This window comes from Ursus maritimus, unplaced genomic scaffold (genome assembly GCF_017311325.1).
Source record: "Ursus maritimus isolate PB19 unplaced genomic scaffold, ASM1731132v1 scaffold_27, whole genome shotgun sequence".
In the NCBI taxonomy this organism is placed as follows: Eukaryota; Metazoa; Chordata; class Mammalia; order Carnivora; family Ursidae; genus Ursus; species Ursus maritimus.
This window is the reverse complement of record NW_024425230.1, coordinates 30651151-30675547: the sequence shown is the minus strand read 5'-3', so window position 1 is coordinate 30675547 and position 24397 is coordinate 30651151. Positions and strand designations below refer to the sequence as shown.

The following is a 24397-nucleotide window of genomic DNA, read 5'->3' as shown; positions in this document are numbered from 1 at the left end:
TGACCTTACTCTCCGCTCCCAATCCCCGGCCCCTGGAAGAAGACAGCATCTGCTGGAATTTTTTTATTTAAATAAAATATACAACACGGTGTATTTACCGTTTTCTGTTTTAAAAGTGGTAGATTTTGAAAATTGCTTGTGGGGGATTGGGGATGGGTGGGCCCACTGACTGGACCTGGCTTCCCCAGTCTCTGAGGATTGGCTGGGCTGGGTCAGAGCTTTTATAAAATGCATGTGTATGTGTGTGTGTGTGTGTGTGTGTGTGTGTGCAAAGAGAAGAGAGTGGTGAGGCCAGGCCCTGATGGCAAGGGGGGTGGTCCTCACCCCGCATACCCCTGCACCCTCCACCCCTGCTCCTCCCTCCCCCACCCCATCACCTCCAGGACTAGACTGGCTTGGATCAAGTCTTCCTGCCTTCCTTGGCGGGGGCAGGGATGTGTGCAGAACTCAGGTTGAGACTGCCACTTAAATCCTTCCAGCTCTGAGAACTCCCTGGGCCCAGGGGGCATTCTCCTACCTACTAGAGACCCCAGCCAGGGGCTTGGGCTCTCCCCAGGATCCCAGGATCCTTCCCCACCTTCTCTCCTGGATGACTGCCTCCCTCTCCCTGTGACCCATCCATGGAGATATTGGCCTGCCCCACATCCCAGGACAACTCAGGACCAAACCTGATCTTGACATCATTCTGGTTGGCTCATGGAGGAGGGTTCTGGGCAGACAAGGCGGGAGCAGCCCCCGCCCCCACTATGCAGGTCTTGGCAGCGGAACCTGCTCCTGCCCGACAGGCAGGCGGAGGCAGACCACTAACCTTGGCTCTGGCGGGGTCTGGTTGGGGAGGAGGAGTGTGCCTCAGGAGGCATCTGAGCTGCTTTCCCATCGGCCCGCATTCTGAACCTGCTTCTGGCTCGCAGGTGCCTTCAGAATCAAGGCCGATCCCCTCAGGCTGCCACCCAGCCCCTCTGGATCTCCACCCAAAGCCCTGACTCTACACTTGCGTAACTGCCTTGGTCCTGTCCTCGCTGTGCGCTCCATCCCACCCTCGCCTCCCCCCTTCTCTTTCCTTTCCTTCCTCCTCTCTAACTCTTTCCACCTCTCAAGGCCTGGCTCAAGCCCACCACTGGCCACAGGAGGCCCTTCAGGAGGCCCAGCCACCTCCTGTGTCCTGAGATCGAAAGGTCCTGGAGCCTCAGCCAAAGTTCTCTGGGCTCTCACCATAGCTTGTTGGAGCAGTGGGCTGGGCACACGAGGAGGGAACAGAAGAAACATGATTTATTGAGCACCTACTATGGTGTGTGCCAGGCGCTAGGCTGGGCATTTCACATCTGCTACTTATCTGGTCCTCATAAGTCTTTGTGAGGTGGTACCATAATTATTCCCATTTTACAGATGAGGTAATAGACTCAGAAAGGTCAGATAACTAGCCCAAGGTCATACAGCTAAGAAGTGGCAGGGCTGGGATTCGAACCCAGGTCTGATTGCTTCCAAAATCTGGTCTCTTCCCACAACACTATGCTTGGAGACTAACTCAGTCCCTCTCAATAGTTGCTTCTGGAAGGGACAGAGGATTTGGCCTTAGGCAGGCAAGGATTTAAATCTCCCATCAGTCCTGGCTCTGCCACTCCTAGTTACATGATTCTGGAAAAAATTACCCCAAACTCAGTTTCCTCATCTGCGAAATGGGGAGAATCAAAGTACCTACCTCATGGTCTTCGTGAAATTGAAGGAGTTAATGTGGGTAAAGTGCTGAACCAGGGCTTGGCACAGAGCAGACTCGATAAATAGAAGTTCCCCTCACCTCCCACTGTACGGATGGGAAAACGGAGGGCCACGGAGGTGACAGGATGTGCTTGAGGTCCCCCAGGGAAGGAGGGGTCTTCTGCTTCCGTGTGGTGAGAGGTCTGGCTAGGACTGGATTTGAGACCAGCGATGGAGAGAAAGGGAGCCTGCTGAGAGGTCCTGCGGTCCTCTTCCCTGAGGACTGGAGGGAACACTTCCCCCAGACCCTGCGGTGCCCAGCCTGAGGGCCAAGGCGGGTTGCTGGATGTAAGGTGACCTGGGTGTCCTGGCAACATGGGGTTAAAATGTGCACACATGTGAGTGGCTATCTACACGGTCTGCAGAACGCTACACAGCTATACATACACCTTACATACATATACATATATTCATATACATATCTTGCTAAGTTTGCAGTAGAAAAAAATGCAAGACTCTCCGGGCCCTGGCCCCGTTTTGTCTCAAGGACTCAGGTGACCGAGGCTCCCCAGGAACACATCCAGGGGCAACCCCTTCCTGGGGGGAGCAAGATGGCTCCCGCAGTATGGGGCTCCAAGTTCACAGCTAAGGGGCTGGTGGTGACTGTTACCTTAAAACGAAGACAACAGATCTCTAAGAAACCCCAAAGGTGGGTCACCCCCACCCCGGTCAAGCCCAAGAGACCTCCCCCACCTGCCTTCTTCTGGCTTTTGCCTTTGGGCCCTGCCTGCTTCCCTCCCCCCTCCCTCCCTCCCTCCCTCTAGCGCTGAGTATTAAAATAGTCTATAAAAGCAAGTGACCAAAAATCTATAGCTCTAAGAATACCTGGTTATTTTCTGCTGTCTTTTGTTTTTCTGGTGTGGGTTTTTTTTAATGATAATTATTATTGTTATTGGTATATCTCCTAATCACAGTTAAACCTGAAGAAAGAAAGAAGGGAGAAAAAAAGAGAAGAGGGAGGGAGGGGCCCCGCTCATAGATTGGACGGCAGTTTGGAGCGCACTGGCTCAGACCTGGCCCCAGGTTCCCTCTGGGGGGCAGCAGTCAGAGGGGGTCCCCCAGAAGAGGCGGCTCTTGCCCCAAACAAAGAAAGAGGGGGTGGCAAAGAACCTGAGGATGTCTTCCGAGGCAGAGTGACATGCTGGCCGGGGACGGCACCATAGGGCCTCCCCGGGGGACCGAGGCCCCCGCTGCCCCCGCTAGCGCCGCCAGCTCTGGGGACGAGCGGGAAGGCCGCCACGGACTCCCCCGAGGAGTGCGGAGAGGCTCTGCGGAGAGTCTGCGCCCCGTCCTGGGGCAGGGCGGGCTGGGAGGCTGAGATGAGCTTGAGGTCCTGGGTGAGGCGGCCCGGAGTGAGCGGTGGCGTGCCCCGGCGCTGGGGGACCTGGGGGGCCGGGGGGCTGGAGGCGGGTGGCAGGAGCAAGGAACCGTGGGAGCCGGAGGCCCGGGGTGGGGCACTTGGGAAAGTTCTTGGGGGGCCGGGGCTGTGGCCTGGGGGGCTGAGACCCCCGCGGGGGGCGAAGGCTCCGGGAGAAGCCCCCCCGGAGGCCCCCGCCACGAAGGACGGCCGCTCAGGTTGCCGCGGGGGCGTCTCTGGCGTACTTGGCGGGCCGGCGGCCAGGCCGGGGGACAGGTCCCCGGGAGGCTGGCCCAGCTGCCCCGGGCTGGCCGACGGGGACCGGGAGGAGGGCGGGGGCGGCAGGAAGTGCTCCAGGAGTCCCAGGCCCCCCCGGGCCCCCGGCAGCGGGGGCGGCGGCTGGTTGGCCTGCGGCGAGCGGGCGCCGGGCTGCAGCGGGGTGAGCAGCGGAGAGTCGGACGAGGACAGGGAGCCGCCCAGCGCCTTGTGGAAGTGGCCGAAGCCGGCGGCCGCGGCCGCAGCGGCGGGGCCAGAGGGCGTGGGAGCCGGGGAGGAGCCGCCGAGCCCGGGGGGCGGGGACGAGCCGGACGAGGGCAGCAGCGGGCTCAGGCCGGCGGGCGCGGAGAAGCCGGCCAGCTGCTGGATGTGGAAGGAGGAGGAAGACGGCGTGTCCACCTGCGACGGGCTGCTGGCGGGCGAGGCGGAGCCCAGCGCCGACGGGATCAGCGACTGCAGCCGCTTCAGGTGCCGGGGCGTCTGCCCCGCCCCGAGGCCGCCCAGCCCGGGCCCGGGAGGGGGGCGGAAGATGGCGGCGGGCAGGCGCGGGTGGTGGGTGAGCGCGATGGCCACCGACGTGGTGGCCGCGGCGGCCTGCAGCGGCGCCTGGATCAGCGGCGTCCAGATGACGGGCGTGGGGGTCGGGGTGGCCGAGGCGGCGGCCTGGACGCGGTGAGCGCAGTGGGCCATCTCGCGGTCATGCTGCACGATCTGCTGGATGATCTCGTTCTCCTGGTAGTTGAACACGCCTGAGTTGAGGTCGTGCTGCACTTTGTGCAGGAGGATGGAGTTCTTCTTGCCTGGGCCGCGGAACGAGAGCAGGGGCTCAGGCCGGAGCGGGGGGCGGGGGTGGGAGGGGTGGGTCCCGCTCGGGGCCGCCCTCCCGCCCGCCCGGCCCCTCACCGATGCGGTCGAGGCGGTCCAGCGCCACGGTCTCGAAGGCCCGCCGCATCATGGGGTACTCCTCCAGCACCTCGTTGAAGTTGTCCACGCTCAGCGAGTAGAGGCGGCAGTAGGTGTCGGCCCTCACGCTGGCCGTGCGCCGACCTCGAGTCAGCAAGCAGATCTCTGCCAGGACAGCGGGAGTGGGGAGGGGGCTCGAAGGGGCCGCCTGCTCGCCCCGGACAGTAGGGAAGCTTGACAGTCACAAGTTCCCGTCCCCAGCGGTGACCACGCTAGGTGACCCCAGTGGGTGCCCACATGGCTCGTGCCCAGCTCTTTCCCAGCTCGGGCACCCTGACCCTGGGCCACAAACACCCACCTCCAGGCAGTGGCCCGGAAGGGACCCAGACATCATCCTCGGTGTCTCTCCAGCCCATTCCCCTGTCCCCCTTGAGCTCCCCGGGCCACCTCACCTCCGAAGTAGGAGCCATCTGCCAGCTTGGTCTCCTTGTTGCCCTTGGTGAGCACACTGACCACACCGTGCTGGATGAAGTACATCTTCTTGCCGATGGTGCCTTCGCGGATGATGTAGTCGCCGGGCTGGAAGACCTCGAAGCGCAGCTTGGTCAGCATGGAGGTCACGAAGTTGGGGTCCGCGTTGGCAAACAGCGGCATGGAGGCCACCAGCTTCCGGCAGTTAAAGTTGATGATCTCCTGCTCCCCAGACAGGGTGGACAGGGAGCAAGAGGGAGGAGGTGAGGGAGCCGCCCCGCGGGAGGGAAGCCCCCTCCCCCCTGCCCCTCCGGCTCACCTCCCTCAGAGGCTCGCTCAGCTCGCCCAGGATGCTCTCCTCATCGAACATCTTGCCCTGGTAGCGGTGCTCGTAGTAGTCGTGGATGCGCTGCCGCGTGTCGGGCGGGAGCTTGTGGAAGGACATGTACTGCTCCACCTGCTTGTACTGAGTCCAGGGAGAGAGGCAAGGGCGTCACCTCCTGAGGGCCGCGGCCCTGCCATTGACCAGAGCTGGCTTGGACCCTGTGGGCCTTCCTGGCCCGGCCTGGCTCCCCGACGCCGAGATCCTCCCTGACTCCCAGCTGCTTGGGGAGGGGGAGGGGCTCCATCAGGGTGCTCAGGGCTCTGGAGATGGCCAGGGACAATAGGGACTGTCCAAACCCCCGTTCCAGGCCAACCGACCAGGAGTCCATCAAGTTTCCGCTGCACACGGGTCTTTTCTGTGTCATGCTGTGGACCAAAGAGGCCTCACTGGCCCTGGAGGAGCTCTTTGCCACAGCGAGCACACTGGCCTGGGCAGCAGGGTTGGGCTGCAGTGGGTTAGGGGGACCGGATGCCTGACCCGTCATGGACTGTGTATCCAAACATGGCCCCCCACTGGCTCCAAGTCATCTTGTTGAAGAGTGACTCTAGCCCATGGGGGGGGGGGCAGGGTAGAACAAGTTCTTTAATCAGAGGTTGGGGATAAGGGATTTGTGAGCCTAAGTGCCCAGGGCTCAAGCAAATACGAAATGCTCCCGTCCACCCACGGGTGAAGGATGGGCGCTGCTCCAGCCATCCTGGGACTGTGAGTACAGAGTGGGGGTCCACGGGGGCATGATAGGCAGAAACAGATGAGGCAAGAACAGAGTTTTCCCACACTGAGATGGAAGGGAAATTCCTATACCCCAGGAACAAGCAGAAGAGGGGAGCCTGTTCTCACGCATTGGTGTTCCCAAGAGGTGGGGACACAGTGCGGCTGCAGACAGACACCAGCAGGCAACCGAGGGCTGGGAGATGAAGTTTCCCTGCGTTCTTCCAGCCAAGCTGGCTCTGTCTGCTCGAGGTTGTGCCCAGCCCCAGGAGACAGGGACTTCCCAGCTGGCTATGGGGACAGCTAGAGCTGTATTTTAGAGAATTCCCCACGCCTGGAGCGTCGATAGTGATGGGGACGCAAGGTCTGGAGAAGGGGCGGGAGCTGGAAGCTTGTTGAAGTGATCCAGGCGAGAGCTAGTGGTGGGGACCAAGGGGAGGTAATACATTTCAGAGAGATTTATGGGTGAATCATTGGAGAGCCATTAGCTAAAGAACAAATAAAGACAACTTGCAAATGGAAAGTCACAAGCAGCTTGACTCTGCCCTTGAATGAACCCTGGTGCTTTTTCTGAACTATCCCTGATTGTAGTCCCGGACTGAGCCCTCATCCTGGTCCCACACTGAGCCCTGACACTGGTCTCACCCTGAGTCCTGACCTGGTCACAGGCTGGGCCCTGACAGGGGCCCACACTGATCCCCCACCTGGCCCTGAACTAAGCCTTGGCCTTTATAACCTGACTCCTCCTCTCCTCCCCCTTTCCAGCCCCCTCATTCCTAACCCAGGACCCTTTGTTCTACATCAGGCTGATTTCTTTCCCACCATCTGCATACCTTTGCTCATGTTTGTCATGATGATTCGCCTAGAATTCTCTTCTACCTTCTCCATCCTCTGCCTCCCCAGACTGCCCCGCCCACCCTGACCTGGCTCTGCAGGCTCTCCTGAGCGTTCCTTTTGGCAGCATGGGACCTGGGCCTCCGGGTCTTGGTCACCCCACCAAGGGACAGCGCCTGGGGCAGGCAGGCAGCCAGTTAAATCAATACACGCTGAACCCGGCTATGTGCCATATTCCGGGAATTCACTGGGTCCTGCCATCACGGAGCCACAGCCTGGCCAGGCAAGATGGACGCTAAACAAGGGACCGCACGGAGGAATTAAATATGGCAGGAGTTCGAACTGTGATGAAGGGGAATTAGAGGGCACCAGGGGGTCACAGGATGGATGGGGCTGGTGGGGTCCCAGAAGGCTCACCAAGGTGAAGTGCCGGCTGAGAGGTGGAGAAGTGGTCAGGTGAAAAGGAGAGAGGAGAGTTCCAGGCTAGTGTCTGTGCCAAGGCCCTGTGGCAGGAGGACACATGCGGGGCGGGGGGTGGTGGCTGACAAGGCTGGAATAGAGAGGGCTGTGGGGCCCATGGCATGATCTGGGCATGAGAAGGGCAGGGGCCAGATTATGCCCCTTAAATGCCAGGCTGAGGAAACCCACCTCGGAGTTCCTCTGCATCTACGAGTAGAGTCCTGTGAAGACTCTGACGAGTTTTAAACAGAATGATACGATCAACTTTACATTTTTTAAGTGCGGAGCATGGAGTGGGAGGTAGCAGATGGAGCCCACTTAGCCAATAAATATTGAACAGCCTGCTTTGTGCTCACACAGTCTTAGTGGTTGGCACGTATTACTCACTCCTCATAAACCCCATGATATGACCCCTTCTCCTTACTGTCTCCATCTTACAGATGAGCAAATGGGGCACAGATATGGGAAGTAACATGCCCACGCTCTGTGGACAGCCGGTTATATCATTTGGGCCCCATTGCACAGGAGAAGCAAGAAGGACCAGCCAGAGGGGGCGGGGGGGAGGAAAGCCAAGAGTATGCAGTTACAGAAACCAAGCCAAGCCAAGAAGGGAGTGATAACTGTCAAATACCACTGAGATGCTGAGCCATTGGCTTTAGCAATGCAGAGGGCACTGGCGAACTTCAATCTAACGGACTGAGCTACGGACGCAGCAATCATGAACAACGTGGGGTTGGTTTGTTTTGGGAACTTGTCCATGAGAAAGAGGCAGACAACAGAAAAGTGAGCAGCCGAGGCCAGATGATGGTAGAGGGCAGAATATGTCGAGGGGCTGGTGGGGACCCACCGGCTGCCAGCCTGTGGTCCCTGGGGACCGTGGCTCAGGTTCTCCCGAGACAACCCAGGATGGACCACGGCTTTCCGCCCTACCTTCTCCTGGTACTGGCGCCGGGAGGAGTCCAGGGACTGGATGAGGGCGGTGGCGTGGCCAATGAACATGGCGTAGCAGGTGGCGCCCACGATCATGCTGAGCATGGTGAGCCAGACGTCCGACATGCCCACGGGCGCCTGCCGTCCGTACCCGATGCACAGCATGTGGCTCATGGCCTTGAAGAGGGCGTAGGAATACTGCTTTCCCCAGGAGTTGTTCTGCAGACACATTATGGGGTGGGTAGTGAATGGCTGCCGCTCTCACTAGCGGCTAGAAAGGTCGCTGCCACCCCCGCCCCCAACCTAACTCATTCCCAGGGGCTGAGCCCAAGGAGGGCTTCCAACCTTGCTCTGGCTGAAAGCCGTGGGTGAGGGGCAGGAGGCCCACGCTGGCCACCTGTGGTGATAGCAAATACCTGACTTGGACCTTTCTTTTGCTCTGGGGGACAGGGATCAGGCTAGAAGCCCCAGCAAAGGGAAGGGAGCCAGCCTCACCCCCCCCCCCCGACTTCTCAGTCTCCATAGGGCCACCTGGAGCCCCCAAGCAGCCAAAGGCTCCAGGCTGAGCCACCCTGCTGTCCTCCACTTGCTGAAATAGCTCCATCCCCCCCCCAAACTACTGCCAAGTGAAGCCCATTTCCCCACTGACCTCAATTATAAAACCAGATATGCTTCCCCTGGGGGGACAGGCTCTGGCAGACTGAGCCGAAAACTCTGTCCTCGTTTTGGGCGAGCAAAGTTTAAGCGCTGCAGAGCTAACTTGCCTCCTGGGTGAGCCCTGCCGGAATCGGTCCAGGGCTGAGGCCCCTAGTCCTCCCTGCCGGGAGATGGACTGTCTGGAACAGACAATGCTTGGGGGCAGGAGGAGGGAGGAAGGGAGTGAGCGAGGATCCTGGCTATTTTTGTCTCCAAAGCCAGTGAGTGTCTCAAGGAAGTCTCCGTGTGGGAATGTTGGGCACAGAAGGGCCAGCTCCTGAATTTAGTGCATGTGTGGGCCTGTCACCCTCACACAGAGGAAACTGTCCCCAAAGAGGAAGCTGCCAGATGAACCCCAGCATCTGCCACCTCCCCACTGTCTCCCTGTTCACACAGGAGACATATTAGCAACTCTGGGCAGGACTTCGCCCAGAGCCCCAAACCCTTCCAGGATCAGCAGGCTGTCCCTGCACCTGGAAAAAGGCCCAGGAGCTGCGAGCCATGTTCAAGGTCACTGATGGTCCCAGACAAAGCTGAGCTGGTCTGGTGACTCTCAGTCCAGACCAGGTTGGGAGGTCAGCGGGGCTGATCCTGGGGTGCTGGCCCCGGGCTCCCTGCCTGGGGACCGGGGTGGCCCCCAGCTGCCTCTAGTCAGGGCTTTGGGCCTTCCTGCTGAGCCTCTGTGGACCAGGAAATTCAATCCGTATGGCCGATTCATTTACACTTAGCTCATCAAAAGGCTGTTTTGTAAAGGCCTATTTGATGCTGGAAGATGCCTCAGGGTCTCTTTCACCTCTTTCAAAGCTGGTTTCTCCTCCCCTGGGGCTCTGGGGATTTGCCTACAGACCAAACCACACAGACCTAACCACACTGACATGGAGGGAGAAGGAGGGAGGCAGGGTTCACCAGACCCAGACAAATGTTCAGGGGTCCAGGGGGTCCTCACCGCACCTGGTGCCCACTCTGTCCATGGGAGGCTGCATGGTGGGGGGGTGGTTCTGCGCTATGGCTTCCCAGCCCCCATTCCATCTTCCCACCACAGGGCTGGTGGTAGGGAGGTGGTAAGCCCTCCAGGCTCAGGACCCCCCCCCTCCGTGAGGAGCGGGTGTGTGTCTGAGGGGTGGGGGCTGGGAGGGGGGAAGGGGCCGGTAGGGGACAGCCCGGCTCAGCGGGAAGGCGGCTGGCCCCGTCTAGGCACTGCCCACAGCGCTCCTCACAGCTTTCTCTGCCCTCGGGTTTCTCTGTCCTCGGGCTCGGCTTCTAGGGTTGGTCTGCCTCTGGGGAACAGAGGGAGGAGGGCAGGAGCCCCCAGCTCAGCTTTGCCACCCTTGAGACAGTCCGAGAATGGCCAGGTCTTCGTCTCCTTGGGTGATGTCAGGGCCAAACACCGAGGTTCAGGAGCCCGGGCGGCGGACCGACCCCGCCAGTCGTGCCTCCCCGGCGCCCCTCTTCCGGCGGGCGGGGCGGGCGCTCACCACCATGTTGTTGATGGACACCCAGCAGTCGTCGGGGAAGTCCTGCAGCATGGGCACCAGGAACTGCAGGCAGCCGTCCCAGTGGCACAGCAGGAGCATCATGCCGATGAGGTTCACGATGCGCACCACGGCGCTCGCCAGGTCGTACGTCATGTGGAAGATCTGGAGGCAGAGGGCAAGACACCTGCTAGCTCGCGGCGGGGCGGGGGGTGGGGGGAGTGGCGGGGGCGGCCCCGATGGCCCCTGCGGCTGCGGGGGGGCCCGTCGCACCCTTCCCACCCCTCCCACCCCTCCCCACGCGCCCTTGGCCGAGCAGCCGGCCGGGTAGGGGTGCGGGCGGGGGCAGGAAGGCGGCCCGGAGAAGCTCACGGCGGGCTGGAGGGCCCGAGAGGGACGCCTCCTGGGATGCGTGCAGATGGGGGAGGCCTCCGCCGGCAAGTCCAGCCCTCCAGGCCGGACACCCGAAGGGAGGGCACCGGGAGCCCCCCGGCCGCCCCGGCGTGGGCACAGAAGCTGCCTCCCCGGCTGGCCTCGGGCGTGGTGATGACAGGGAGAGGGGCCAGCCAGCATGAGGCTCCGCAGGGAGCCAGGTCTGCCGTCACCGGGAGGGCGGGGCGCGGTGTTTCCCCAGATCTGCTGCTAGACACCGGAGACCTACGAGTGGCAGGGGGCTCCGCTTAAGGCAGCCACGGAGCTGAAGGGGAGCAGCACCGACGCACGGGCTCCCAGCTCCCACAGACCTTGATCCCAGGCCCACTTCCACCCAATTCCCGGCTGTGCGACCTTGGCCAAGTCCCTGAACCTCTCTGATTATGTTTCTTCATCTGGAAAATGGCAATAAAAATTCTTACCTGAGTGGACTGTCAGAGGGATTAAATTATACATATAAAGTGCCCGGTACTATAGACGTGTTCCATAAATTGCAAACCATTATTAATGGATGGGTTGTTGTTAATAATTAATCTTTATGATTAGTTAATACGTAGTAGCAGTCGTGCTCTCCCGTATCGCGTAATAAAGTACAGTCCCTGCAACCCCAACCCAGCGCCACCCGTGCACCCCCACTCCTGTGGCTCCTAGTGAGAGGCTGAAGCCTGGCAGGGCAGAGCCAGGGTGGGCACGTCCCCGCACCCCCGCCCCACCGCCCTCCTCCCAGAGCTGCTGCTTGGTCTGGTATCAATGGGGATCCCCAGGCTGACGGGGCAGTGAGGGGACAGAGAGCTGGAAGGAAGTCTAGAGGGAGGTCTCTGGAAGCTCTGGCCTTGCCCCTGGCCTAGGAGACTCTGGGGGCAGGTTGGGGTACACTTTGGTGGCTGGTGGCAGGATGTTCTGATACTAGTGACTTCAGTTTCCCCTTCTGAAATGTGGGCTTAGTGTGGGGCTAGGTTCTGAAAAGCCAAACATGAACACCACTCGTCGATCACCTCCAGGGTCACGCCCGCCTGTGGCCCCCTTATTAGCATGACTCTGGATGTTCCAGCCGAAAGGCAATGGAGTCTTTCCAGGATGGAGCAGACCCTGGAAAGGTTCATGGAGGATGGCGCTCCATCACCTCCACGGCCCACGTGACAGAGGGACAATAACACCACATCTGAGTGTGGGCATGTGGGCCCACAGCCTTCATCTCATTTAAACTCACAACAATCTTTGCTAAAAATATTATTAATCCATTTTACATCACGGCTTAGAGAAGGAAAGGCACCGGCCACCGTCATGGTGGCAGTGGGAGCGGCACGTCTGAGCCCAGGGCTGCCTGCAGATGATCAGACTGGCCCAGTGAGGGAAGGATGGTTTCAGGAATTATGTTTTGGAGATGGAACAACTCAAACCCAAAGTGGCTGAGTGATGTGGCTGGATTCACACGGCAAGGGGACCCAGGGCCAGCTGGAACTCCCCAGCCTCTTGCCTCCGTGAGCCCCGTGCTGTCGGCATGCCAGCTCCCCGCCGAACTGCTGCGTCAGTGTAAGGGGTGGGGGGCACGAGAGATGGGGCGGGGCCGTATGGGCCCGGGGCCTGCGTCTAGAAGGCACAGCATGCCCCAGCATGACAGCATTGCCCCCGGCCATCCGCCCACTGCCAGCCTTGCCATGGGGCCTAGATCCGGAGCCCGGGAAGCTCCTCAGCCTCTCCCCACTGTCCCCAGCAGCTCCTGAGTACCGGCACCCCAGCCACGGCTCTGACGGGAGATCTCACTTCTGGTTCTTCACTGCTTAGGTGAGCACAATGGCTCTATGACCTTGGGCAAGTCACTAACCTTTCAAAGTCTCGGTTGACCAGGATGCCACCAGCTCCCCAGACTCAGAGGATGGGGAAGGCAAGTGACGTGGGAACATCCTGTCTCAGAAGTGGCCAGCACCTGCCCTTGCGTCCCACCACATCTCAGCCTCCCCTCAGCTATGCCGAGCTAGACATCTGCCCCCCATTTCTCGAGGTTGCTGGAGAAATTAAACTTGCTACTAAAGTCCTCTGGGCCACGAGCACATGAGTAGGGTCCTTATTACAAAGCTCTTTCATTTCCCAGCTGCTGTGGACTGGATGTTTGTGTCCCCAAAATTCATTTGTTGAACTCCCAACCCCCACTGTGACGGCATTAGAAGTTGGGGTCTTTAGGAGGTGATGAGGTCGTGGGGGTTGGAGCCCCCAAGAATGGGGTCTGTGCCCTTGGAAGAAGAGACACGAGAAGGAGGATCTCTCTGCCATGTGAGGACACAGCAAGCAGGTGGCCATCCACAAACGAGGACGAGGGCCTCAAGCAGAAGCCGACCACACCGGCACCCGATTTGTCCTTCCAGCCTCCAGAACTGTGAGAAATAAACCTTTGTCGTTTAAGCCCCCAGGTCTGCAGTATTCTGTTCTAACAGCCCAAGCTGGACGGTACTTAGGGTGTCTATGGTAGACAGTACTATGCGGTACGTGTACGTGATACAGTCCTGGGGCTGCAGGAAGCCTCGGACCCCTTTTAGAAAGCGTCCCAGCCTGGGACGGCTCACGGAGCCCGCCCCTCTGCGCGAATCACTCCAGGCCTTAGAGACAGAAGTATCCGGGTGGGTATATTTTTATGCAGTACCCGCTTTTCTTTCGGTATCACCTGTCTTTTCCTTCGTAGCCCATCCTCCTCCAGGACCAGGTCCTTGTCTAGTTTTGCCTCGATCATGACCTCGGCAATGAAGGGGGCAGAGCGCGTGGTAGGGTCTCAGGAACTGAGAAGTGCTTCGTGACAGAGGTAGAGGGGGAGGTGATGACGACAGCGATAGGGATGATGAGGAGCAGGGCCACCATGAGTGTATATGGTGGCATTTGGAAAAGACCCCTCTCTGGGCAGGTGCAGCCGACGGGGACTCTGCCTCCGCCTTTGCAGGGAGGGAGGGGTGCCTTTTCCTGCAGGTGGGCACAGACTCACGTGTCCTGCGGAGCACGGTGATGGTGGTGGTGGTGCCTGGTGCTGGGCTGAAGAAGTAGGTGGCTGCTGGAAGGGGGCCCCGAGGAGGTGGGGAGGGGTGGGGAGGGAGACTGTGGACAGCTCTCAGTCAATGCAAAGCCAAAGGCACCGATGGCAAAATCTGACCTTGCTGCCGAGCTGGTGGGGGAGGAGGGGCAAATCCATCCAGGCTAGGAGGTACCCCAGGTGGTGAGGACACGCACCCCGGCCCCGCACTACGGCACCCTGGTGTGGTTGCTGAGAGTAAGGCTGGCCGTTGCTGGGAGAGGTGGCTAAACACTCGTGTGTCCCTGCTGTGGGCTGGGGCCGCAGGCCACCCGCAAGTCAGCTGCACTGCACAAATATTTATCTTGCTCTTTATTCCTCATTAAAACCCCCTTTTATGATGTTGGTTCTGACTGTGGGGGTTGAGTACCTTCATTTCCAGGCCCCGCAAGGCTCGCTGGGCCGGCAGCCTGGGTGGCTCACTCTCTGTGCCCTGCGTGGCCCTGGGGGGAGGCTCCGTAGCTTCCCCACCACAGCACGGAGACAGAGCGACACATCTTCCACCTCGGCCAAGCGCCTTCTCCGCTCTGAGCCTGTTTCCTCATCTGTGTAATGGGTCAATAACTGTCAGCTCCCAGGGCTGTCTTGGGGATCAGGAGAGATAATGTCCACAGCTGGTATACAATAGGTACTCAATGCATGTTGGTTCCTTTCCTTCCCTCTCTTCCCCAGCCTTCAAACAAAAAGTTGATTTCTCAGTCCTGGGGAGAGACCAGAAACTAGAGTGTCCGCCAAGGCCTGTTCTTGGGGCTCGGTTGAGTTCCCTCCCAGCGAGATTCGTTTTCTCCTCAGGGAAAAAAAAAAACAACTTCTCCTTGAGTCTCAGGGACCAGCGATCACACTGGGGTCAGCAATCCCAGGCCTGAGAGGATGGCTGGTGCATGTGTGTGCTGGGGACAGCCTGGAGGTGGCCAAACTGAGGGGCACACTGGGTCCCTTCCTGAGGCCTACAGAGAGCGCCGACCCCTACCCCTAGGACCCCTCCTCGATTCTGAGAGAGAAAGAAAAATCGAGGCCCGTGGGGGAGGAGACTCATCAGGAGGCTCGGCCGCGGCCCAGCCTCCTGCCTCCAGCCTTCCTCCCACGGCTCTGGGCTGCCGAGGGGAAGAGGATTCTGGGATGGGTCGCTGGGGTGCTGGGCCTGCAGGGAACATCCGGCGGGTGGGGGGGACGGACCATGGTTTCTAACAATAGCCTCTGTGCCTGTAACAAGCTCACACCTCAGAGGGAGGGAAGAGGCTTGGCTGGGGAGGCTGGGGAGGAGGATGCTGACCTAGATCGCTTGGGATGGAGGCAGAGGCTGGCGTCCTCCGAGAGGGTGGCCTACACCTGGCGAGACCTTCCACCTCCCCGACTCCCAAGACCTGCTGATAACACTTGAGGACTCTCTGACGGGGGCTGGGCTGGGCGAGGCAGCTGAAGCCTGGGGGTGGGCAGTCTGGCATGGCCACAGCTTCACCAGGGGCCTCGGGCAAGCTGTTTCCTCTCACAGGTGGCTGACGTTCTCGCCCCCACCCAGCGCCACAAAAATGTCCTCAGGGTCAGCTCACATCATCCTTGCCAGGGGAGGCTGGAGTGGGGACCAAGCCCCAACCCCCTAGAACAGCAGGGCACACGTTACAGTCTGGGAAACTGAGGCCCCCGAAAGGAAAGAGATTCACATACAGAGTTAGAGGAGGAGAGAGAGCAGGGTTTTCTCTGCTGAATACCTCCTTTCCAGTGTCTCACGCAGAACTGGGACCTCTCGGGTCTCCCTGCTGTTGCCTGTAGGCCAAGCTGAGGTGAGAAGCCCCAGGCTAGGGCAGCTGTTGAGAATGTGGAGACAGGGCTTCTGGGGCCAGCTGGGGAAGCCCAATCCCACCCCGGGGGCCAGTGGGAGCCCTTGGCTGGGCGGTGTGCCGGCAGAAGCAGGCTCAAAGCAATTTCCTCCCCAGCTAGCAGGCCAGATAAGGGTGTGTGTGGAGGGGGTGGGGAGTCATCTATTTGGCCTCTTGGCATCTTCCTCCCTGCCCAGGAGACCAGATACCAATGTCCAGTTCAGACCTGAGGCCTCCTGGGTCTACCCCAGGGAGGGGCCAGGGCGAGAGCCTGCCTGACCAGTTCTGGAGAGCCCGTAGGGTAGCCAGGCCAGAGAGGCAGTGCGGACAGAAGCTCTGGACCGAGCTCCCAGGATGTGTGGTGCAGGGACAGTAAGAGAAGCACTTGTTTCTGTTCCAGGGCCCACGCTGCCGAGCCACTGGCGATTCTGCCAACTCTCCCCAAATATTACGGCCGCCGGGGCCCAGGCATCAGGAAGGAGCAAGGGTAGTTCCCAGGGGGCTGGAGCCTGGAGACTTAAACCAATGCCAGAGAGGGGAGAGAGGGGCTACTTGGCTGCTTTTAATGATAGTCTTACTGCAAGTTCAAGACAAACAGAAGGCTGGAGGGGGGGTCTTGGGGACTGAGGGAGCCAACATGGTCCGGAGGTCTGCCTGAGGGTGTCTAGGGTCCACCCCCCTGACCATGGCATTTCTACTTGGGACAGAAACCAAGAGACAAGCCTGCCAGGGCGTTCCAGGACATCTGCCTCTGTCCTTCCCCTGCATCCGCTCAGAGGGGCCCCAGCCCCCCACCCCCATGCCAACACTGTCCCCTCTCAGGTCTGAGCTCAGATCCCCAGGCCAACAGCTCTCTGTGCCTGGATGTCCCATAGGTACCTCAAACCCAACCGGTCACACAGAACTCCTCACCGCACCCCTCCACCTGCTCGGCTGCCTGCCTTCCCAGTCTCAGCTGGGAGCGTCCCTAACAGAGGGACAGACAACAGAATCAAAGTCATCCTGCTTTCAGGCGACCTAAGAATGCAGGAACCCGGCATCAGGAGGCCCCGTTCCAAAATTCTACGCCTGGGCCAGCTGGACCTTCCGACCCTGTTCCTCACGGACAAGCAGGAATAATCAGTCGTGCTTGTTTTCCCTTGCCGGCTAGGCGGGAGGAGCCAGTAACATAAAGGCTAAACAATATTTGAGAGGCTCCTGGCTGGCGTGGCCGGTTCAGCATCTGACTCTTGGGTTCGGCTTAGGTCATGATCCAGGGTCGTGAGATTGAGCCCCGCTTTGGGCTCTGTGCTCAACGTGGAGTCTGCTTGAGATTCTCCCTCCCTCTCCCTCTGCCCCTCCCATTTGTGTGCGTGTTCTCTCTCTCCTCTCTCTCTCTCAAAGAAGTAAATAAATCTTAAAGAGAAACAAAAAGTATTTGAGATAAGTAACCCCCCCACACACAGAGGTACAGATGGTCACTCAGACAAATGAGCGGGGAGGGACATTTATCAAACCATCCACCGGGCTTCCTGCTGAGCGTCTTATAAACAGCATCTCATTTCATCCTCACAAGGATCCAGTGAGGATGTTACCCACTCTGCAGATAAGAGACTGAGGCTCCGGGAGACAAGGTGGCCACCCAGGTCACAGAGTCAGGATTTTAATTCGGGTCTCACAGGTGCAATCCTAGCTCGAGCCCCCGGGCCTTGCACTGCACCAGGGAGGGACTGACTCCTCATTGCTGCGAGTCCAGAGAGCTAACTGGGCTCTGCTCCAGCTCCGCCAGAGGCCTGCCGCCCGCGTGACCTTGGGCAAGTCATGGCCCCTCTTCCGTCAGCAGGAATAATGCAAATTCTCCTAGGCAAAGAGAATTTCCGCCACGGAGTGAGGCTGCGGGGCTGGTGGAGGCGCACCAGCTGCACAGGTGTTCACGATACCTCTGACCTCAATCTGCCAGCGCCCGGACCATCGGCCGTGGGTGCTGCTAGGGCCCAGGCTGCCACTGGTGTGGGGTGGGGGCTTCGTGTCCTGGGCATGGGCACTTCCATCCAACCAACCAAGCAAGGGGGTCCTGGGGAACAGAAGCCCGGCAGTGAGCCATGGCAAGGAACGCGCCTCTGTGGAAGCTTCCCCGGGCTCTGGGCTGCTCTGGACCCCAAGGTAGGCGGCCTCACAGAGCACACCTACCCCTGTGATGGCACCTGCAGGTCAGCCTGACTACCACCGTGGCTGAAAGTCCTACGTTGGCTGGTGGCAGACACAGACCGAAGCGCTCGCACCGTCACCTGCCTTTTTCCGAGCCGCAGTCCACAGTCCTCCTCTCTTCCTCCCACAGAGGACTGCATTCAGCCCGTGGCTGGGTTAGGTTTGTTCAGAACGGTGTTGGCCCACCCAGTTCTTTTACAATGTTTTATTTAGTTACTGTAGCCAGTGCCCTGCCCACAGCCCCTAGGATCCCTTTACAGTTTGTGCGGACACGACTCCACGCTCCTCGGATGCTTTTCGCTCCCTACGGCTAGCCCCTGTGGCTCTTTGTCAGAGGCCTGCCCCAGGCTGCTGGAAGCTGCTTTGCCTGCTAGCACAGAGGGCGGGGAGTGCCCTGACCCAAGGACTGACACGCGAGGGGATATCCAAATTCCAACTCTTTGCCCGAGGTGTGAGGTCCACTGTCCCCAGAGCTCCCCGCGGCACTTTGTTTGGTTTGGCTCCTTATTTGGCTTCCTTCCTTCCATCCCCTGTCCCTCTTCCCTAGTCCCTTACCAGATTATTCCTGGAAACGCTCCCTGCTGCAGCCCCACTGGGGAAAAAAGCCACTTTCATGCAAATCCTCACCTCAGGGTCTGCTCTGGAAGAACCCCCAGGACACCTAAGATAGTTGCCAACAAAATTGGCACAAAAACCCAGATTTCTGCTTCTCATGATCAGTGTGCAGATCTTGCAAGCCTGGGCTTATTCTCACTGGGCAACAAGTAGCTACGGTGGAGAAGAGGCAGACGGAAGATGTATTCTTCAGTTTTCCCCAGTCCACCACACTCCCTACTGCCTCTCACCGGCCCTTTTCACCCATTCACATTCCCTGCCTGGCCCCTCAAGGCTCATGAGTTTGCGTTCCCTACAATATAGTCCACTGGTTAATAGCACAGGCTCTCAAGTCCAGGTTCACCAATGACTGATTCTGTGACCTCATATCAATCCCTTCAACTTTCTTTCTCTTGGATTCCTCATGTAAAAGTGAGTACCGCTACTGTTGTTAGAGACTTACACGGGATACTGCCTGTAAAGTGATTTTCATAGTATCTAGCACATGATAAGAAGTCAAGAACTTACTAACACAAGTCCTCTTGGAGCAGATGCGGCTGCTACCATCTGACAGCCCAAATCCAACTATCTGTTCCCTGTGGGGAACATGCCCCTTCCCCCAAGAGGCTTGGGTCTGACCACTCACCTCTTCCCACTGGTGAATGTATCGAATGAGGCGGGAGAGACGCAAGAGACGCAGGAGGCTGAGGATCTTGGTAAAGCGGACGATGCGCAAGGCCCGGGCCGTCTTATAGACCTCGGAGTCAATGCGTGTCTCCACGATGAGGAAAATGTAGTCCACGGGGATGGACGAGATGAAATCCACCACAAACCAGCTTTTGAGGTACTTCATCTTAATCCGCTGCGGGTCCAGGATGATCTCGGTGTTGTCCTCCACCACGATCCCTGTGCGGAAGTTGAGGACCAAGTCGATGAGGAAGAATGTGTCCGACACCACATTGAAGACGATCCAGGGTGTGGTGTTCTCATCCTTGAAGAAGGTGATGCCCACGGGAATGATGATTAGGTTTCCGACCATCAGCAGCAGCATGGTCAGGTCCCAGTAAAATCTGCCCAGAGACACAGGGGTCAGTCGCCAGGAGGACAGAGAGAATGACTTACAGACTATGGGAAGAAACTCCAAGGGAGAGCACGTGTGGAAGAGGGAAGACTTGGGAGGTTCTGAGTCACTGTGTGAGACAGACGCATGGGTACCATGGGCAAGATATGGAGACTGGCACAGAAAGGCTCTCTTTTCTCTAAGGATACCCTCTGCCCGTCCCTCTGTCTGCTCCCCAGTGACAAGCCTCCCGCTCCCATCCCCAAGCCCCAGCGGGACTCAGGCTGAAATGCAAACCAAACAACGATGTCCAGAGAGAAGTGCCAAGCTGTTTTAGCAGCGGGAGTAGTTCGCTCCACAACACCCCAGGCTCAGGCCAAGCTGCTCCATCCTCCCGGAGGGTCAGCTAGGGTCTGAGACAGGCTGGCAGGCAGACGTGCTACAGACCGTGACCAGAGAGCAGGGGAGGTCCAGACACACGGCAGGTACTCGGGTGGCAGGAGGCCTGGGATCCAGCCCCAGCTCTGCCACTGACATGCTGTGTGACTTCAAGCAGGTGTCCTCCCTGCTCTAGGCCTCAGTTTCCTCACTGTGCAGTAAGGGGTAGAGTCTAACACTCCATCCCATAATTCTGACCTGGCCCTCACCCACACTGGGTTTCTGGGGTCCCCCTTTAGTCTATTCCCTATAGTCAAAATGCCTGACCATCTATCTCCCCCAGAGGTTTGCATTCTAACACAGGGTTGGGGAAGGACAGTGAAATCTTCAAGGGCAGGAAGTGTTAATGAGGGGATTTCAGGCACCTGTGAGGCGCCACTCAATGCAATGGAGTGAGATCAGTGGGGGCTTACAGTATCATTTCTCCTAAGGTGTCAAAGCACCTGCAAGTGCTTCCTGAGGGAGGTGGGAAGGGCCACTCAGGGCGAAGCCACCTGGCCTAGCAGGGGCCCTTCTGGAGCATGCAGACAGCACAGGCAGGCACAGACCCCATGTCTAGAAGGTATGACCAAGTACCAGCCACCCCGGGGCTGGCCCCAAGATCTAAAACCTGCCCTGCAAAGCTATTTCCCTGTGCTATTAATTTAGACAGTTACACAATGACAGATAAAGGTATTAAGTCAGGCAGAAATAACCATGTCCTCTCCCAAGAGAAGTAACCTTTCAGCCATCTTTAATTCTTGACTGCAAGAAAGCCAGGAGGGAGGGGGAGACAAAAAGACAAGCTTCCCTTGAGTCTTCAGAGGGTCCCAATTCGAAACCAAAGTGTTCCTGCCAGAAGAGTTCCAGGTTTGAAAAAAATATTACTTCACAGCAAATTGCTTTCTTTGCCAGATTCAAAATGGTGCTGTGAGTCAAAGAGAGAGCAGGATCTGCCTCACTGAAGGTGGACGAGACCGCTGCCCCACACCACACCGCTCAGGGAAGGGCAGCTTTGAAAGGGCAGGTTTGGACTCCTTTGAAAGCCAAGCCATTCAGGGCCTCAAGACAGGACCTCAAGTCAGAGCCTCTCAGGCTAAAAGCTTCTCATTCTAAGGCTGGTGCTTATTGTAAGAGGTCAATGTCAGCTCCTTCCCTGCCCTATAATCCACCACCCTTTCTGCAGCCCCAAGCCCCCTATGCTATCTGGGAGAACCCAGCCTAAGACCCAAGAACCCTCCCCAGCCATCACACCCACCACACAGAAGACAGCACATCCTGTTAATGATGTGCGGACCCCAGAGAATGGTTTCAGCTTCTACGGGATGTTCCTGAGCCGTGTACGCTCTCTACACAGCCTCAAGCATGTCATTCAAAGACAGCTGCAAACACTCATTAGAAGCCGCAAACAGGTATCCCCATTCACACACAGAGTGTGCAAACACCCCTCTATACACACGGCCACCATTCCTTTTCATTTCATCTCTTGGGAAAAACAAAACAAAACTGGCATCGAGAGGCTACTGGGGCCCCATGGCCCTCTGTACATAAAGCTAATAATACACACAGGCTAGAGGAGTTTCTAAAATTAACAGAGCAGGAGCAAGGCGGCTGGGAATGCTGACTCGGGCAGGCCTGTCACTCCAGCGGGTTTCTACACTTTCCCCAGCTCTAGTTCTCTCAATTACAGACCAAATTTGAGACAGTAATTAACAGGAGAATGTTTGCATTTAGTGGTCTTCATAAAACCAAATTACATGAGGCAAAAACACCCATTTCCTTGCATTCTGACTAATTATTTCAATCGTGAGTTTCCAGATGCTAAGGGATATTTCTGGTGCCTGATCCGGGCTGGGGTCGGAATGCTGGAGCATTCCTCCCCACGAACAATTATCCTGGAGCACCACAGAGCCACCCAAAAGGCAGCATAATACAGTGGGAAGAAAGGCTCTCAGAGCCAGCCAACCTGGGTTCAATTCCTGGTTCCATCATTTACTACCAAGTCACTTAATCTCTCCATGCCTCAGTTTCCTTGTCTGCTCCCTGAGAATAATAACGGTACCTAACTTAGAGTTATAAGAATGACATGAATTGATATTTGTAAAATGCTCTGACCTATACCTATCTGTGTTACTAAATGATTCAATAAGGAATTCAAGTCAACAAATTCCCAGGAAAGAGGTGAGGGAGGAAGATGAAATCTTCCAGAGAAGAGTCAAAGTAAAGCATCTACTGGGGGTAGGGGTGGAAGGGAGCTGGGAGAGTCCAGTGGTGGAAGTCAAGGACCACAGTATTCTGTGAACAGGCAGACAACAGAACCTTGGCAGACAGAGATCCCCAGACCTCAGGAAGCTCATGGTCTAGTCAGAAGACAAGGCTTAGACAGAAGACAAACTGGGCAATGATGGAAGAAACCATCCCAGGCAGCAGCCTAAGCGTCTGAGAAGGTGAGCTCCCAGTGGCCCAGAAGGGTGAGGCCAGAAAGTGCTCCTAGAGGAGCTGGGATTTGGGAGCAGCCCTTGGCCTTGGAGACAACCTCTCCTTACTCTCGCAAGAGGATTGCACAGATTTCCAAAAGCAGGGCCAGGTGACAGAGGGAGAGAGAAAGGGGAGGTGGTGGTTCAGCACCAGGGACAGCTCCTTGCACGCCTGCCGGGCGTTCTGCTGATCCAGCGGGGGGAAATTGGCAACAGCCTCCCCACTGCATTTTCAGCTCCCAGGCCCCTCTTCTCGCCAAGCCCAGTGATCAGAAGCATCTCAAGTGATTCCTTAATGTCCTGGGCTTTTTTTTTTTTTTACAGGGGCTCCTTGGTGACTGAATTCATAAAGACTCCAAAACATTTCACGTGTATCAGGCACTTACTCTGTGCTTTCCATGCATTTTTTTCATTTAATCCTCCCACCAGCACTGAGGTGGCTGCTAACATCTGTATTGTGCAGATGGTGACACGGAGACTCAGAGAGAAGTATCTACCCAAGATCACACAGCTAGTGAGGGACAGAACGAGATTCCAAGCAGTCTGGGGGGACTTGAGAGCCTGACTGCTTAGGATTTTAGGCACCTCAGTGGGATGCTGGGAGGGAGACCAGCCTTACTGGAGCCTCTGCATCACATGGGGAGGTAGCCTGTCACAGCAGGTGTAGTTGTCTCTTGTTGACAAGAGAGGAGAGAGAGATAGGGCCAGATGGCAACTACACTTATAGTGGTGAGCACTGAATAATGCATAGAATTGAATCACTATGTTCTACACCTGAAAGTGATATAACATTGTATGTCACCTCTACTTCAATAATAAAATTTTTTTTAAAAAGAGAGAGAGGAGAAGAGAGAGCTGTGAAGAAGTTTGGAGCAGACCCATCCTCCTATGCCAGAGCCTTCTGAGGTGCTTCCTGGGTGGGGGAAGTAGCACACCTTTCAAATATTAAAGGCATCCTGGTCATCAGCAGGCAACTGGGCACAGTTGTGACATCCTGTAAAAGGGGTATAAAAACTAAGGTCCATGGGGCGCCTGGGTGGCACAGCGGTTAAGCGACTGCCTTTGGCTCAGGGCGTGATCCCGGCGTTATGGGATCGAGCCCCACATCAGGCTCCTCCGCTGTGAGCCTGCTTCTTCCTCTCCCACTCCCCCTGCTTGTGTTCCCTCTCTCACTGGCTGTCTCTATCTCTGTCGGATAAATAAATAAAATCTTAAAAAAAAAATAATAAATAAATAAATAAAAAAACTAAGGTCCGTGGAGGAGGGAACAGTAACATTTTCAAATCCTCAAGCTGGATGCCCCATATTCGCCCAGCACCTCACTGCCCCTAGAATCATTCATGGCTAACTCCCACAATCCAGGGTACGCTTCCATGGTGGTGGGTGGCAGGCCCTGGCAGGGAAGTGAGGGACAGCCAGACTCAGACATGCTGGAGTTGGCACATGCCTGAACTGGAGGACTTGTTCTCTTCAAAGCCAGATGACCCACCCCATCCCAGTGTTCTCTAAGCTAAAAGGAAGACACCTCACCCTAGTTTCAGCCCCAGGACACCTCAGGCCTGTCCTCCCTTAATCCTGGAGCTTACTTCCTCCCTGGCCGTCCAAGCAGGCAGGTGGCCTCTCAGCAGGTAGGCGTGGTCTAGAGGGCAGCTTTGGAGAAGGAGGTCTCGTGTGCAGAAGACATGGGGGATGGCGAAAATCCAAGCAGCCCTTTTACACGGACACCTAGAACATTTCATGGTTTGGTCCAAAAGGAAGGTTATGGCCTCAAGGGAGCTGAGGAAAGAGAAGACAGGAAGCTCCTGACCCTGAACTCAGAGACTCCAGGACCAGACCAAGGGCCCTCTCTTTCCCCAGAGGCTAAGGAGTGAAGGGTAATAAAATGGGGGCAGGGGAAGTGGAAGTCAGAAGAGGGATGAGCTCCTTCAGCCTCTTGTTCACACACACCCATGCTTGCCTTTGAGCGCATGTGCTCACACACACACGCACGCACATGCACACACACACCCATAACACAGTTTTGTACACACTCTCATCTATGCCCCCATACACACACTCATACTTTCTTGCACACCTGCTTGCCTATATATTTGACACAAATGACATCCACTA

The 24397-nt window shown here is 57.5% G+C and overlaps 1 protein-coding gene across 1 annotated transcript in view; it reads right to left on the bottom strand.

Annotated features, from left to right (window-relative positions):
• Positions 1-2728: 2728 nt before the first annotated feature.
• The window catches only part of HCN4 (hyperpolarization activated cyclic nucleotide gated potassium channel 4), a 40672-nt gene continuing 19003 nt past the window's right edge, over positions 2729-24397 (bottom strand). Inside the window, exons 2-8 of the mRNA XM_040643016.1 lie at positions 18978-19401; positions 10250-10411; positions 8079-8297; positions 5082-5228; positions 4744-4984; positions 4292-4456; positions 2729-4188 (exon numbers count right to left, since the gene is read on the bottom strand). Of these exons, the coding sequence (XP_040498950.1) occupies positions 2729-4188; positions 4292-4456; positions 4744-4984; positions 5082-5228; positions 8079-8297; positions 10250-10411; positions 18978-19401 (2818 nt within the window). The remainder of the gene's footprint in view (positions 4189-4291; positions 4457-4743; positions 4985-5081; positions 5229-8078; positions 8298-10249; positions 10412-18977; positions 19402-24397) is intronic.